This window comes from Mastigoproctus giganteus, chromosome 5, assembly GCF_048544385.1.
Source record: "Mastigoproctus giganteus isolate SK-2022 chromosome 5, ASM4854438v1, whole genome shotgun sequence".
Classification (NCBI taxonomy): Eukaryota; Metazoa; Arthropoda; class Arachnida; order Uropygi; family Thelyphonidae; genus Mastigoproctus; species Mastigoproctus giganteus.
The window spans coordinates 14,424,023-14,440,223 of record NC_143579.1 but is presented as its reverse complement, the minus strand read 5'-3'; the positions used below and the strand labels follow the sequence as shown (position 1 = coordinate 14,440,223).

General features: G+C 38.2%; 2 protein-coding genes across 2 annotated transcripts in view; one reads left to right on the top strand and one right to left on the bottom strand.

The window, feature by feature from the left end:
• The window catches only part of LOC150085185 (immunoglobulin domain-containing protein oig-4-like), a 302,327-nt gene that overhangs the window by 35,730 nt on the left and 250,396 nt on the right, over positions 1 to 16,201 (top strand). The gene's annotated exons all lie outside the window — the stretch shown is intronic.
• LOC150085188 (beta-hexosaminidase subunit beta-like) overlaps positions 1 to 16,201 on the bottom strand; it is a 40,578-nt gene that overhangs the window by 14,580 nt on the left and 9,797 nt on the right. The window contains exons 2-7 of the mRNA XM_090373074.1: positions 15,708 to 15,984; positions 14,237 to 14,305; positions 12,628 to 12,674; positions 12,383 to 12,493; positions 12,100 to 12,201; positions 8,971 to 9,109 (exon numbers count right to left, since the gene is read on the bottom strand). Of these exons, the coding sequence (XP_090229200.1) occupies positions 8,971 to 9,109; positions 12,100 to 12,201; positions 12,383 to 12,493; positions 12,628 to 12,674; positions 14,237 to 14,305; positions 15,708 to 15,984 (745 nt within the window). The remainder of the gene's footprint in view (positions 1 to 8,970; positions 9,110 to 12,099; positions 12,202 to 12,382; positions 12,494 to 12,627; positions 12,675 to 14,236; positions 14,306 to 15,707; positions 15,985 to 16,201) is intronic.

Genomic DNA, 16,201 nt, shown 5'->3' with positions numbered 1-16,201 from the left:
GGCAAATTTCTGCACATCTGTTCTATAACTGTCTTTCCTCAATTTATGTCTCCTCAGGCGATTAATCTGGGCAAGAGGAAGAATCCCATCAGAATTGAGCTTGCTCAAACCATTCAAGGCCTTAACACCTCGATCAGATCACCTCGCAGGTGCCTAGTCTCCAGACACTGTAATTTACAGAACTTAAGCCTTTCTTCGTAAGAAAACCTTAAGAACAAAGACAACCCTTCGTTCCATTCACCAATCTCATTGCCCTTTTCCTCATTCGAGCAGTTCTACCTCTTTCCTAAAATGAGGCCTCCAGACCTGTTACAGTACTCACGTTGGTACAGTACTGTATATTAATAAGTTAAATTCAGTTATATCAGATACCTCCACTTATCTTGAAGAACTGGTACTATTTTCGAATTTCGTCAACCAGTACAATAAAATGTTAATCTCGTATCGAAAAAATGACTACATTACTATGTCTCAATTAAAATAATTGAAGGTTTGAACATCCTTGAACTTTTCGGTCAGGTAAAACTGCATAAAACCGGATTTCCCATTCGTCCCTTCGTTTCTTCCAGGACCTGGGCAATTTAATCTTTAGCCACACATTTATATACTTTAGGAGTATGTCTAATGAATGGATGCACCTGGAATGTCATTTCAACCTCGTCGTGTTTCGCCGTGGTGATATGCCAAGAAAGGACATTACCAAGAAAAGCTTAAGTTCTGCAAATTGCAGCGTCTGGATACTAGGCACCTGCGAGATGATCTGATCGAGGTGTATAAGGCCTTGAATGGTTTGAGCAAGCTCAATTCTGATGGGATTCTTCCTCTTGCTCAGATTACGAACTTGAGGGGACATAAATTCAAATTGAGAAAAGACAGTTGTAGTGTGTGGAAATTTTCCTTTAGCCAGTGGGTAGTTGATTGCTGGAACAAACTTCCATCTTTCGTAGAAGTTGATAGCTTAAATAAACTCAGGGAAGAACTTGACAAAGTTTTGGAGCGAATGGATGGGTGAATCGGGAAGAGTGTTGTATAAGCTTCCTTTCATACATCATATGCCTGTACTAATGCCAATGATAATGTCTGTAGTTATAAAATCAAAGTACACATAAAGGAAACCATTTCAAGTTAAATTAGGAATTCAAATTGAAGGAAATTTTGTTTAGAGTTAGACTTTCTTTAAAAATAGGGGAACCAATTAGAGATAGATAATCTGAAATAGTTAACCATTCAACTGTTTGCAAGAGAAGGAATTATACAGAAAATTATACATCCTTAAATAGAAACAAGAAATGTTTGAATACATTCCTTAAAATTTAGAATTTAAACAACTTTGGCTGAGAAATTTGGTGAAGTTCTGAAAGAATTTGGGAATTATGAATGAATTTAAGTTAAGTACAGGTATTTATCGATACCTGTACTCCCCACCATGACTTATGGAAGTGAAACTTGGGCACTCACCAAAAGAATGGAAGAGAAGCTGAGAACTACACAGCGAAGAATGGAACGAATTATATTGGGAATCAGACGTTAGATAAGAAGAGAAACACATGGATTAGGCAGAAAACTCAAGTAAAGGACATTCTTATCAAAACTAAAGAACTAAAATGGTCTTGGGCAGGACACATAGCTCGAAGACATGATGACAGATGGACTAAGAAAATAACAGAATGGTACCCAAGAGGAGCTAGAAGAAAACCTGGAAGACAAAGGCGGATATGGATAGATGAAATTCATGAGTTTGTGGGTAGTAAATGGATGGCCAGTGCTCAAAACAGAAGGAACTGGAAAGTTGCTGGAGAGGCCTTCATCCTGCAGTGGATTGAAAATGGCTGATGATGATGATGATTTATCGATAATACAAAATATGTTTATAATTCAGACAATTACTGTTGTCTCTTAAGAAAGACAGAGCGTGAGAAATTCTGAAAGCACTGAAAGAAAGTGCGAGAGGAAATGAAGACAGATTCCTGACCGGGAGTAACAGGACCAGTGACAGACAGTAACCGTGAACGAAATTCATTGTAAATAGGGCAAATGAAAAGAAAGTGGGTAGAATCCTCAACAGAACAGCAAAGACAAAGTTGGGAATTAGAAAGATGGAAATAGTCAAGTTTAAAAATTACGGAACCGTGTCCTGTTAAAAGAAAGCGAGAAAACATGTTGGGAGCAAAACATTTACGAGTGTTTTTATTAATAAATGTAACTTCTGGAATTAACTATCAAGAAATACATCCAGACCGCCATTTTCCTACGCGTCCTCTATGCATTAGAAATTTGGGATTCCGCGACCAAAACTACTTTAAAACCATTGTATGTAGCCGAGTTTTGGTTACTTAAATGAGTCGAAGAGAAGTCACAGTAACCCTCACAGCAGAAAACTACAGTGATGGCCACGGCTCTCGGTCTGGAACGTTTGCAGTGAAGATGGAACAGAGACGCCTAACCTTCATGAAAATGCTCACGGGAAAGATCTCCGCCCCCAACATCTGGGATGTGATCTGCTGGAGAGTTCCACCTCCTGCGCTGAGAGCAAAGTCACAGTTGTGCTCGACCCATGAGAGACTGTGCAAAGATTTCTTCTCATACAGAGTTGACGACCATACAATCACTGGACGTTGATGTGTACCGGCTTGATTGTGACAAGCAGTACATGAGAAGGATCTTAACAAAAGCGTGTGATCTGCTCTCCGCTCAGTAGGGGGGTCGAATTCGAACTGTAAAATCTATCTGTGAAAACACTCAATCTGTGTCTCTTTATTCTGTGAACCACGAATTCCTGTAATCTAGATGTATGGAGAAGAGGTTCACATAGCATCTGTTCCTGGATTGTACTTTATTGATTCAATTTTGATATTTTGTTATTATCGTTGTTAATATTGTTATTATTGATAATTATCATTGTTGGTCTTTTGTTATTATCTTCTTACTATATCTTATTATATTACTATCCATGTGAAACCCCTGGCCGCATTTCGTGATGGGTACATTGTATCATACCTTTAAGTACAATGAAGATTAATTAGTTATTATTAATTATACTAAGATTCCCATTAAAAAAAATTTCACTTAATTAAAATCCTAATTGAAGCCAACTATATCACCTTTCGAGACAAGGTGTACATACAAATTTTTGGTTTATCCATGGGATTGAGTCTAAGCGGTTTATTATCGAGATTGTTGTTGTTGTAATAGGGATTTAGGAGCATCGGCAACCACAACCATATTGCTCCGTGTATGCTGTTTGTAAATTGTGTGGTTCTGTGCTCGATTTTTTGTTTGCTGGACGAAAAACCTGAGTTTCCGGGAGAAAAAACCACGCTACCCTCGCCTGAGACCGATTAACTCAGCCACTTTGAGAAAGAGGCCCATAAAAATTCGAAGGGACTCGAACTGGGGTCTTGCCCACCCGGTGTGGGGAGGACAGCGATCCTACCCACGAGGGCGACAAACACCGGCATGTTTCTACATTATAACAGCTATCACCCATTCGCCTATAAAAGGTCTATTGTTTTGAATCAATTAGCATTAGCATTAGCAGAGGCATATGATGCAAGAAAGCAAGCTTATTCAGCATCAGCCAAAAAAAAACAAAAAAAAAAAAAAAAAAAAAAACCCACTCCCATTTCACCCCTCCGTTCGTTCGAAATACCTGTCCAGTTGAGCTTTAAATTTGTTTAGGCTATCAACTTCAACAACCAGTGATGGAAGTCGGTTCCACCAACCAACCACCCGCTGGCCAAAGGCAAATTTCCGCACATCTATCCGACATCCGTCCTTCCTCAATTTGAATTTATGCCCTCTGAGGTGATTATTCTGAGAAAGATGAAGAATCCCATTGGCATTGAGCATGCTCAAACCATTCAAAGCCTTATACACCTCTATCAGATCACCTCGCCGGTGCCTAGTCTCCAGACTCTGTAATTTGCAAAACTTAAGCCTTTCTTCGTAAGAGCAACCCTTTGTTCCATTCACTAATCTTGTTGCCCTTCTCTGTACCCGTTCCAGCAGCTCTACATCCTTCTTGAAATGAGGCCTCCAGACCTGTATACAGTACTCAAGATGTGGCCTTACCATTGCCTTATACAAGGGAATAATCACCTCCTTATCCCTGCTAGAAAAATTCCTGTATATCATTGACAAGACACCATGAGCTACTCTTGCAGCTCGTCTGCACTGCTCAGAGAACTTCATATCTGCCTGCACAATTACCCCCAGGTCCTTTTCATTCTCCACCACTGTCAGTGTAGTACCGCAGAGTTGATACGTTGCTCTGGGGTTACTGTTTCCCATATGCAGCACTTTACATTTGTTGATGTTAAACCTCATTTGCCACCTCTCAGCCCATCTGTTCAACCTGTCCAGATCCTGTTGCAGCAGCGTAGCGTCAGTATTGCCCTTAACGACCCTGCCAACCTTTGTATCATCTGCAAACTTGGACATTAAACTTGATATCCCATCATCAATATCATTCATAAACACCGAAAACAACAACGGACCCAACACTGAACCTTGAGGAACTCCACTAATAACATTAGTCCACGTTGAGCAGTGTCCATTGATTACCACTCTCTGTCTTCTGCCACTCAACCATCCCCTTATCCATAGCAGCAATTTGCCTCCAATGCCACACTGCTCCAATTTGTGCAGCAGTCTTCCATGTGCAACAGTATCAAAAGCCTTTCTAAGATCCAAATATATAATATCAAAGTTATTCCCTGCATCCAGTTCTTTTGTGACTACATCATAGTATCCAATCAAATTGGTCAGGCAAGACCTGCCCTTAACAAAACCATGCTGCGTCTGAGCTATAACTGAATTCTTGTCTAGATGATCCTGCAGTGCTTCTTTAACCAGTGCCTCCATTAATTTACCTGGAACAGAAGTTAAACTAACAGGTCTATAATTACTTGTGTCAGCCTTCGAACCTCCTTTGTGAATTGGGGTCACATTTGCACATCTCCAGTCCATAGGTACCTCCCCTGAGTCCAAGGAAGCTCTCATAATTATGGCTAAGGGTTTGCTTACTTCCTTTGCTGCCTCCTTTAATATAACTGGATAGATCCCATCCACCCCAGGTGCCTTTTTTATGTTTATCCCCAACAATCTCTCCTCCACTTTCCTCTCAGTTATTACAAAATCATCCAGCTCACTGCCAATGTTTACTTTACCTACATCATTCTCCTTCCTGAATAACTCCTCATGCGTGAATGTAGATGCAAAATACTCGTTTAGATTGTTAGCCACCTGAGCAGGATCCTCAACTGTTGAACCATCAATATCCAGTGGACCAATCTGATTCATCCCTTTCCTTTTCGAGTTCAAGTATGTAAAGAACTCTTTTCTGTTTTTCTTTGCATCCTTTGCCAAGGATTTTTCATAGTCTGCCTTTGCCTGCCTAATCTCCTTTGTGACTTGGTTACAGACCAACTTATATCTATCATAGGCTTCCATGTCACCCATTAATTTGTATGTATCCCATGCATTTTTCTTCTCTGCCACATGTCTCATTAGTTCATCTGACAACCATTTAGGCCTAAACCTTGAACAATATTTCTTAGTTGGTATGTAAAGCCTGGTAGCCTCCAAGATTAGTTCCTTGAATGCTTCCCATTTTGAGTTTGCTGTTGGTAACATCGTCAGTTGGTCCCACTGTATAGAATTTAAATACTGTCTCAGACCATCATAGTCGCCTTTACGAAAACAAAAACCCTTCCCTTTACCTCTGATGGTAGTTACCTCCTTGAGTAAATCCCACTTCAACACACTGTGATCACTGCCACCTAGTGGTTCATTTATCTGCAGGTTCTTAATGCATGAGGAATCACTACTGATAATCAGATCAAGAGTATTGCTCCCTCTCGTTGCCTCACGAACATGCTGATGTAGAAAACAATCATCCAATAAATCCACAAAAGCCTTGCTAGTGTGCGAGTGACCAACCCACAAATTCCAGTCAATATCTGGGAAATTAAAGTCCCCCATTATAAGACTCTCTGATTTACTGGCCCACTCTATTTCCCTGTACAATATCTTATTATACTCATCAGAGTCATTAGGCCTATAGCACACTCCTACTCTCAATTTTGATTTACCTATGCTTATGTCACACCAAACTGACTCGACGCTGCCCTGTCCATCGATGTCGACTGGCTTCACTTCCTTGGACTTTATGTGTTTCTTAATTAATAGCATAACCCCTCCTCCCCTCCTGTCCTGTCTATCCTTTCTATACACATTGTATTCCCCAAATTCCAGTTCCGCATTACTTATATCTGTGTGACACCACGTCTCTGATATCCCAACAATATCTGCCTTTGATGTTTTGAGCAATACCTCAAATTCATCAAATTTATTTACCAAACTCCTAGCATTGGTATACACGCAGGTATACATGCACCTGTTTCTATTCTTAGCTACCCTAACACAACCCATGTGTTTACTTGTACCGCAATGACTACCAGCAGTCTCTGAAATATCCTGCATCCTGTTTTTCAGACTTCTGCTCATTTCAATAGAAGCAGTGCAAGAATCACTTCCACCTCTGCCACTGGCTACTGTTAATCTATTAGTCCTTGTATCCCCCCCCAACTAGCAGTTTTCCGACCCACCTAACACTGCCTCGACAGCATCAGCAAAAATTCTTGCACCCTTTCTATTTAAGTGTATCCCATCCCTGTAGAAGCAATCTCTCCTGTTAACAAGTACAGTCCAGGCTGAAAAAAATTCTACCCCTTGAGCCTTGCACAATCCCTCCAGGGCCGAATTGATCGACAAGGCTCTCATCATATACTCCCTCCTATCGTGTCTGGGCAGAATTGCAGACACTTTCAAGTTCAACCCTAATTCACGGCTTTTTTTCAACAGTGACCTGTACTTGCTAAGTAATTCCGCTGGTCTCCTACTCTTAATATCATTAGTGCCAACGTGTACAACTATATCACCTTTTGTGCCCTTAAAAGATGATATCCGTTCTACAACGTCATCAACCTTTGCCCCTGGCAGACATACCCTGGTCCTATTCCACCTATCCTTTTTACAAAGGATGTTCCCCGTTTCCCTGACAATAGAGTCACCAACAACTACTAGTTCCTGTGGGACCAGCGCATTCTGCCTAGGGGGCTGCTTCTGTGTTGCCTGATGACCAAGTGCAAGCTCTGGCGTTGATGTGGGCAGCTGAGAGCTTGATGGGCCCCTCAATTTATTTCCTTCGAGGGCATCCACCCTGTCCTTCAAGCTCTCATAAAGGCCCATAACAACGCTGAGTTGTCGCCTGATTTCCTTGCACTCCTTACATCGTGCACACACAAAGACATCCCCCTTGGCAGTATCATGTCCCGTACCCGACTGCTCCGCAAACATCAAGCAAACAGTGCATTTTAATAGACTGTGATTCAGAGGGCAACTGCCCCCCTCAGTTCTCCCCTGAAGCACAGCACTCCCATTAGCTTGAGCCTTTTGCTTTGCTGCTCTGGTCAGAGTCATGATTCCGATTTAATTCAATAAAATTCAAAACAAAAATTAAATCCTTAAGTTATATCCCAAAACAGTTATGTTATATATATATTTTTTTCGGTATCTAGTGTTTTCTACGAGTTCCCTTTATACAACTTCCGTATCACGTGTACCACTATAGTTATGTATTAATTATTTGTTAGATTAAGTCGTTACATATATATATATATATATATATATATATAGAGTTAAAAGTACAATTTAATTGACAATAAAGTTTATCAAGATTAATAGATTTACTGATTAATTGGCAATATTATATTATGCACTATACGACACTAAGCTTATGCTATCGTGTAAAATTCTAAATGCCTATAAATATTCAACGACTGAACCTGCTTTAGACTCAGAAATACAGATATTAACCAGCAGATTCTTAAACAGTGTGTTATCCCATTGTTACAAAAAAAAAAAAAAAAAACAAATTAAGAGTACAAGCTAAAAATAGGTTACAAGAAACTAAAACAATCAACAATAGTAACATAAAAAAAAAACCTTATTTATGTCCCATACGTTGAACGGTGGAAAAATCATCATAACAGGTTCTTTAAGGATACAGAGTTTAAAATTGTGGCCAGACCAATACGGAAATTACACACTATACTGAACAATTTGCTCAGTCCTTTCTTTCCAAACACAAATCAATGACCTGGTACACAACATTTTTTGTGGTGATTGCATCTCATCCTACCAGGGCTCGACACTATGCACGTTGGATCTGAGAGTTAAGCAGCACACGGCTTCAGTCCGTGCTTCTCGTTCAACAGCGTCAGAATTGATCTTTCATGCCGTTAATGAAAACCATACATTTTTATTCAATGATGCTTAGTGTCCAACGTAACTATACAAGACTATTAATTCCAGAATCATTGAAATTAAATTACACGAGAATTCTATTAATGTTCGTCGTCCATACCTTATCTCCGATTCGTGGTCTTTTTACACGCATGCACCAAGAAGACAAATAATCTCTATTTAATATCCCGACTCACACACACACACACCCCGCATTATTTCTATCATGTGATCAAGATATATAGTCGAAAAGCCCAATCAGCTTCAGGAAAGTCGTTTTCTAAAAGTTAATTTAAAATTATTTTAATTGACTTTATTACCATAATCATTTTCCGCTTGATTTATTTCTGGACATAATGTCTTCTTTTACTCATGGTTGCGTGTTTGTGGTTTGATGTATTTTGGGGTCGGGTTAGGGTCCTTAGTCTTCGATTCCAGGTACCCCGAATCATTTGGTGTAATTTTAATTTTATATTCGTTTAAATTCTGGAGAGTGTCATAAAGTGTTCTACTGACCATATTGAGGTAAATTTCTCTTATTCTTCTGCATATTGCATTCTTTAATCATAACTGAATTCCTGGAAAAATTCCGCGAGTGAATGCGGTAACATCTTCCTTAACTATAAATATTCTAACTTTCCAAATAAAAATACAATAACTTACTAGGAAAGGCTCTGCCAATGGTTTGAGTGTGACCTGGAGTATCGAATTCAGGAATTACTCTGATTCCACGAAGCCGTGCATATTGAATGAGTTCCCGGATATCCCTCTGTTTATAGACGTGTTTCTGACTGTAGGCTCCCTGAAAAATGCAGTTGATAATCTTGAGCATTTTGATTATTTTACTATTTGTGATAAACACGCTAAATAAAAAAGTAAATAAAAATACGATATCAATAAGCGAAAAATAAATTTAACTAAAAATAATTTATTTGAAGTTGTCATAATTTTCAACACAGCTACTACTTATAACGTGTTCAGCTCCATGAGGGATTGAAAACGTTCCAATCATCGCGTGAGCACCATACAATCACAATTTCATCTCTTAGTTCTGTTATGATGGTAAAAACTGTCTTATTAGGGCCACCCAAGTCCCAACTTACAGCCCTCGTGGTTAGCACAATGGGCAGAATCGCAGTTCTTCCCACACGGGATAAAAAAGATGAGTTTGAGTCCCATCGACTCAGGAGGAATTTTTAATGTGCCGTTTGCACAACGTGGCTGAGTTAGTCGGTCACGAGAGAGGTAGCATGGTTTTTTTCTCCCGGAAACTCGGGTTTTTCGTCCAACAAACAGCAAATCAACCACAGAACACACAAAATTTACAGCAATATGCACGAAGCAATATGGTCTTAGTCGCCTATGCTCCTAAAACCCTATTACAACAAAAACAACCGAACTTATGGTTGTTTATTATGTCCATGTGTATTATGTCCATAAATTGCCATGTTCTCTGGTCGATTTGTGTGTTTTGCTGAATGAAAAACCCGAGTTTCCGGGAGAAAACCTTGCTGTTCGCGCTTGAGGCCAACTTACTCGGTCTCTGGAGGATGATGATCATAATCACTGTGCGCGCATGCTATCATGTTAAACAGCAATAGAATCTTCTGCGAATAGCTCTATCCACCTCATCTCACAGATACTCGGGTAGATATTTTAATTTGCTTTACCTCACCCTCTCTCTTCTGCTTACCTTCTTTCTTCTCCTCAATCTCTCACCCCTTCTCCTATTTCAAAAAAAAAAAAAAAATATTTTTTTATTTATTTATTAATTTTTTATTTTTATTTTTATTTATTTTATTTTATTTTATTATTTTTTTTATTATTATTAATTTTTTTATTTTTATTATTATTAATTTTTTTTATTTTATATTATTTATTATTTATTTTTATTTTTATTTATTTTTTTTTTATTTTATTATTATTATTATTATTTTTTTTTTAATTTTTTTTTTTTTCGGCCCTCCCTGGGAAGCTCAGGCTAACCCCAGGGTCGGCCAGCCAGAGTTCTCTTTCCACATACCTGGTCCGGCTCCCAGTGCCAGTGACGGTAACTAGCGGTCTGTGGTGTTCCACGGACCCTAGGCTAAGCGACCAGATGAACAACATAACCCGCACTAAGCAAACATGAACATACACTAACATATGATATCTGGCCTTGACAGTACTGTACTGTCTTACTTCACAAGAGATTCAAATGCCGAGTTGTGCGAAAGCACCGGTGCCGCTTGTCAAAAAACACTATGTCACTATGTCTCTGATTCCTCAGATGATGAGAGTGTTCCCAATAAACTGGCTACTTAGTATATAGTCATATATAAAAAGAAGAAACATTGTATTACTTTAATTCAAAGAAGTGAGCACATTTTTGAGGGGGAACTGCTCCAAATTCAACTATAAATAACTGACCACCTCCTCTAAAGTGCAGGAGAAAAAGAAATTTAGGATAAATCTACTTGGAAGAGAATATTTAATTAAAAATGTCTTTTGTTTAAGTGTATTCTGCACTCTTAAAATTAATTCGTAGCATTTTTTAAAATTCACAACTGGATTTTCGATCAATGCCGATGGCAAGTAAACATTCACTAAAATTATTAAAATTAATGAGAGTAATCCAAATTACAATTCTTGACTAATGGTATATCGCATTCGATTCTTCTGAAAATACTTCAGATTCAGTTCTGTCACTGTACAGTCGTGCCAATACAAGGTGGAATTCTGCAGATTTCCGCTGGGACATTCTGTTCAAGTTATAAATGACTACCAATCATTACCGCGCTGGAAGGAAACTATGCATAGCTTCTAGATTGCTTCTCCTTAATGAAGACTCGTAGTTGAATTGGTGAGGGTACAAAAGTGAAGACTAATTAACTGAGCTGTTGCCTGGTCCATTTGAAAGACAGAAAGTGTTAGAAAGGAGTGTGTTTGGTTTGTGTGGGTCGAATTAATTAAGTCGAGTAAGTATTAATACACGGTCTCCATTAAAATTAAAGGAATTCTTTTAAAATATCTGGAGATTTATACAACTAATGAAGATGGAAATACTTCGGCGTTCGGCTATGGCATGATTACAGATCGATTTTCTCAAACAAACTTAGTCTTTCATAAGTGTTCAAGCATTTGGGAATTTAAAAGTCAGGAAATTTTGTGGTTTTAAATTCGCAAACCTCGGGATGAAAGACATAAAAATGTAAGAAGGTACAAGTGCACAGGTGTATACAGGTCAGCATTTTAATAGATTTTTCAATAGCTGTGTATAATATGCGCCCAGGACAACTAAAGTCATGAGGTGTCAATATACCTTGTCTGTAAATTACTTAATTTCCATAGTGTATTTGTCGGTTTTTGCGGATTGAAAACACCTGAGTCCCGAGGAGGATTCTTTGGATTTTCATCCCGAGTTTTAAAATCTCAGGCGAGATTAGAGGAAGAAGCGACGTTAGCCACTGTACTAACTGCGAGAGCAAACTGATAAAAGAAAACTTCATAGGTTGAAAAGTATTCGGACACTATTTTTCAAGAAAAGGGATGTTCAGTTAGAAAATTATCAAGCGACCAAAAATTGAAACTCATTCTTCAAACTCGAACTAAGAAGTTCGAGTTTGAAGAAATTAGAATGCCTCCACAAGTTTTTCGAAACGTCTTACAGCCATTACAAAAACTATTACTTTCATATCAGGTGTTTTCCAATATTTTTTTCACCCTCTGTATATTAGATACATTATCAAATCTAACACTGTTGACATCGACTCATTGATTATAATTAATGATTTATCAATGAAGTTTACTTACCAGTTTTGTCAGGTTGGGAAAAATTTTACTCTCATATGGAAATGATTGGTCATCTATGATGTGCCAGTGAAAGACATTGAATTTGTTGAATGCCATCGCATCCTAGCAAAGAAAGAAGACATTAATATTTAATAAACTGAATTTTATTCATTACACAAACGAAATAAGGAACATACTCGTATTTAATATTAAACTGATTAAAAATCCAATTGTATAATTGTATAAATCCATCCTTTATTGGAATATGGGATTGGCATATGGCTACGTTGCAATTGTCACTTACCAAGTTTTTCTTCAGTACTTTCATTGGTATAAAATGTCTGGCAGTGTCCAGCAGCATGCCTCGGTACCCGTATGCGGGACTGTCCTCGATCTCAGTCATGTTTATGAAGTACTGCAATTTGAATTTGCAAATCGAAAAGTCAGCAATTAAAATTTAGGAAAATATCTAAGTATATGTGGACATTCAAATTTTCACTGATCTAAAATCCCTAAATAACCATCAAATCAAATAACAGCATTACTCACCTGCTTGCTATCATCCAGGTATACGAGCTGGCTGAATGTTTCCAATCCTAAAAGAAAATTACCAGACTAAAAACACCATCACTTCTGTACTTTATTTGGAGAAGAGTTATTTAGAATTGAATAAATGTCATGATAGTAATGATCAATAATCTTAAAAATTAGCAATTGTTTTGGTTTCTTGAAAAAGAAGTAGATACACTGAGTTGGCTTTGAATTAGCAACACCTCCTGGGAGTCTCGTTTGGCAGTAATAAGGGTACTCATCTTGGCATGGACTTCACAGGGTGTTGTGGGATGTTCTGTGGTAGTGATAACCATGCTTTTCACGATATCCGACATCTTTTTGAATCAATAGCTGCTGTACTGCGGGCAAAGGGAGACCATACGAAGTATTAGCTGATGGTAATAATTCAGTGATCACTCAGTGTATATCCTTTGAATACTTAATATTGCAAAACGCTATGAAAGCATAAACTATTTAATATCTTCTCTTGATTTTACAGTGATGAATCATACTTATTCTTGTTCTACGCTTAAAATTCGCATGTTTAAAACAGTGCAAGAATTTTAAAAAATTCTTAAAAGGCATTTAAAAAATTTTTAAAATGCCTTTTTATCCGTAAAGTTATTATCGTATATTGTGAAATCATATTGCTCACTCAGAGACATTTTACCCTTCCTGAATGTATGTTGTTGTTTTTTTTTATTGTGCAACAAAAGTTTTAAACCACTTCAACGAGTCACTGAATATTAGTCAATGTAGATCTGGATTGGAGAGGTAAGTGAACGTCAGGAAAAAAACTGTCCCTTGAGGAGTTTCTTCTTATTTTGAACCATTGAGGTTAATTATGAGGGCATCTTTGGACTCAGGGTAGATTCCTTTGGATTGGAGAAGTGCCAATGTATAGCCAGTACGTAAAAGGGTTTATAAAAGTGAAGTTGGTAACTACAGACCGGCTAGTATGACTTCAGTGGTAAGAAAAATCTTAGAGGCAGTGATTAAGGGTGCAGTCCAGTGTAATTTATTTCGATTTTAGCAAAACATTTGACTCGGTCCCTCATGAGAGGTTATTGTATAAGCTCAAACAGATTGAGATTACTGGTAAGATTCTAAGATGGATTGCTGGATGGCTGTAGGGTAGAAGGCAGAGAGTTGTGATTAATGGATATTCTTCAGATTGATGTAACGTCAGGAGTAGGGTCCCTCAAGGATCGGTTCTTTGATCACTGTTGTTTCTCATTTTCATAAATGATATTGACGAAGGAATAGGTGTGATGTCAAAATTTGCAGAAAACGTAAAGATTGGTAGATTTCCTGATGACAAAAATAAATCTACAAAAATCCGCACACCCGATGAATTCAAATATAAGACAGTATTCAAATTTCTAAACAAGGTTAAACATTAAAAAAAATGCATGAAACCACAAAGATTTTGGCCTCATTTGGGACCTCATATTTGTGGACCTTATAAGTGTATCGGGAAGAAAGTCTTTAAAGTATGTAACAATTAAATAAAAATACGATGCTGTAATTACCCAATATGCAAATTAACAGAACTGTTCTTAAACATTTTCACCAAATGAATCCGACCACCCATTTTTGAACTTACCTCTCAGTGCACCCCAAACTGTCTGGGCCTCGATGATAGCTGTTCCTTCAGAAGGCACTACCAAGGAATCTAAGGGAAAAATATCTCATTATTATCATTAATGTTCAATGGTATTTACTTGAACATTTAAATTTTAACTAAAATTGAAGTAAATTTAGGATAAAAAAGCATCATGGTAGGAGAGCTATGAAACATTACAAGCAGGGCAAATCTTCTTACTGTGCGTAGCAATGAGTAAATTACACTCACTGGCCAAAAATTTGGAAACCTTTATTCAATATCTAGTAGACCACCTTTTGCCCGAATTACAGCGTCTGGATGTGCCATGGATTCCACTAGATGTCTGAGTGAAACTAGATCCAGATTTGACTTCTTCAATCAGGGTATTTGTCAGCTGCTGTATTCTAGAGAATTGTGAAGCCGAACTACCCTTTTCAAAGTATCGCAGACATTTCAATTGGATCAGGTCAGAAGAATTACACGACCAGGATAGACTTTGGAAATCTTGGGAATGTTCCTTGGCCCATTCAGATTTACACGGTGGATAGTTGTGTTATCGTCTTGAAACAATCCATCGGAATCCGAATAAAATGAAGAATTGAAGAGTGAAGTTGGTTCGATACGACATGAAGATATTCATTGGAGGTAATATGACCTTCTAACGATATCAATGGATGCAGCCCGTACAAAAAAAAAAAAAAAAAAACACTTTCCATACCATAATACTATTTCCAGCCGCTTGAGTGGCGAACACGAGACAGTCTGGGTGCATGGCTTCATGAGGTTCGTGCCACACTTACACCCTTTCGTTGTTGCAAAAAGGTGTAAATCGAGACCGGTCAGACCACATTATTTTTCCACTGTCCACAGTCTAATCTTGGCTGTACCACTCTAGTCGAATCTTTCGATAATTTCAAGAAAGAAAGAAGTGGCCTTCGTAAGGCCCACGACTACCAGATTCTTCAACACTCCCACCCCATAGTTTTGGTAGATATGGGTCTATCTTTGCCTAAATTGAATTTTCAGTTCATTTGCTGCACACCTGACCTTCTATTCTGATGCAAAATTCGCTCTAAATTCCTGCGGTCTTTGTCTTGGAGTGCATTCTCCCTTTGTCTTCCACTCATTGTATACTTTAGAGATGGTTGCTTTCGACACACCAGTGATTTTGTTTGTTTTCTCACTTTTGGCTCCTAAACGTGCTCCAGCAATAAGTAATATTTTGGTCAATGATTGCTGGCTTGCTACAGATCAATCGATGTCATTGTGGGGGCAGTTCACGAGTTACCTTAATATTATTCTAAAAAAAAAGGAGTGGAATTTCCGAGAGAAAAAAAGCAGCTACAATCGGCCGAGACCAATTAACTGAGATACGATGGGGAAAAATCCAATCAAAAGTTCTACCCTCATGAGGGACAGCAATTTAAAACTTTTACAAATGAGTAGGTTATTTGAGCACTGTGTTACTTACAGGATTCGTCTTCCAAATGTTGTGGGTAACCACATTTTGGATTTTTGACCGCCACTTGTAGACTGCGTAACAAAGGCGTTGTTGGGTGAGGTTTCCCTTGCTTTTCTATGAAGATTATCTGTTTGTATCGTATGAGGGCTTCATGGATGACGTCACACTCTCCCTCGCCCAAGTTGGATTTTAAAGAAAAGTCCAAGGGATCCAATGATAAGAGACGGTTGGAGCGATCCCATACCTTGGGAAGTGGCCATGGAGTTCCAGGAGGTGATCGTTCACCCTAATAACACAAAGAAAACTATTATTTACAAACTCTTATGCCATTTTTGAGATTTTTTATCTTTTGACAGCTTACTTGTAAATGTATTGTGCACTGGTGAACAAATGTTAAAATTAAGTAGATGGATTTCCATGAAATTTTATATTTGGCTCGTTTGGAACGATGTATTGAGCGCCTTCCGAAATTAAATTTAAATCGCATCAATAGAAATCCGGAA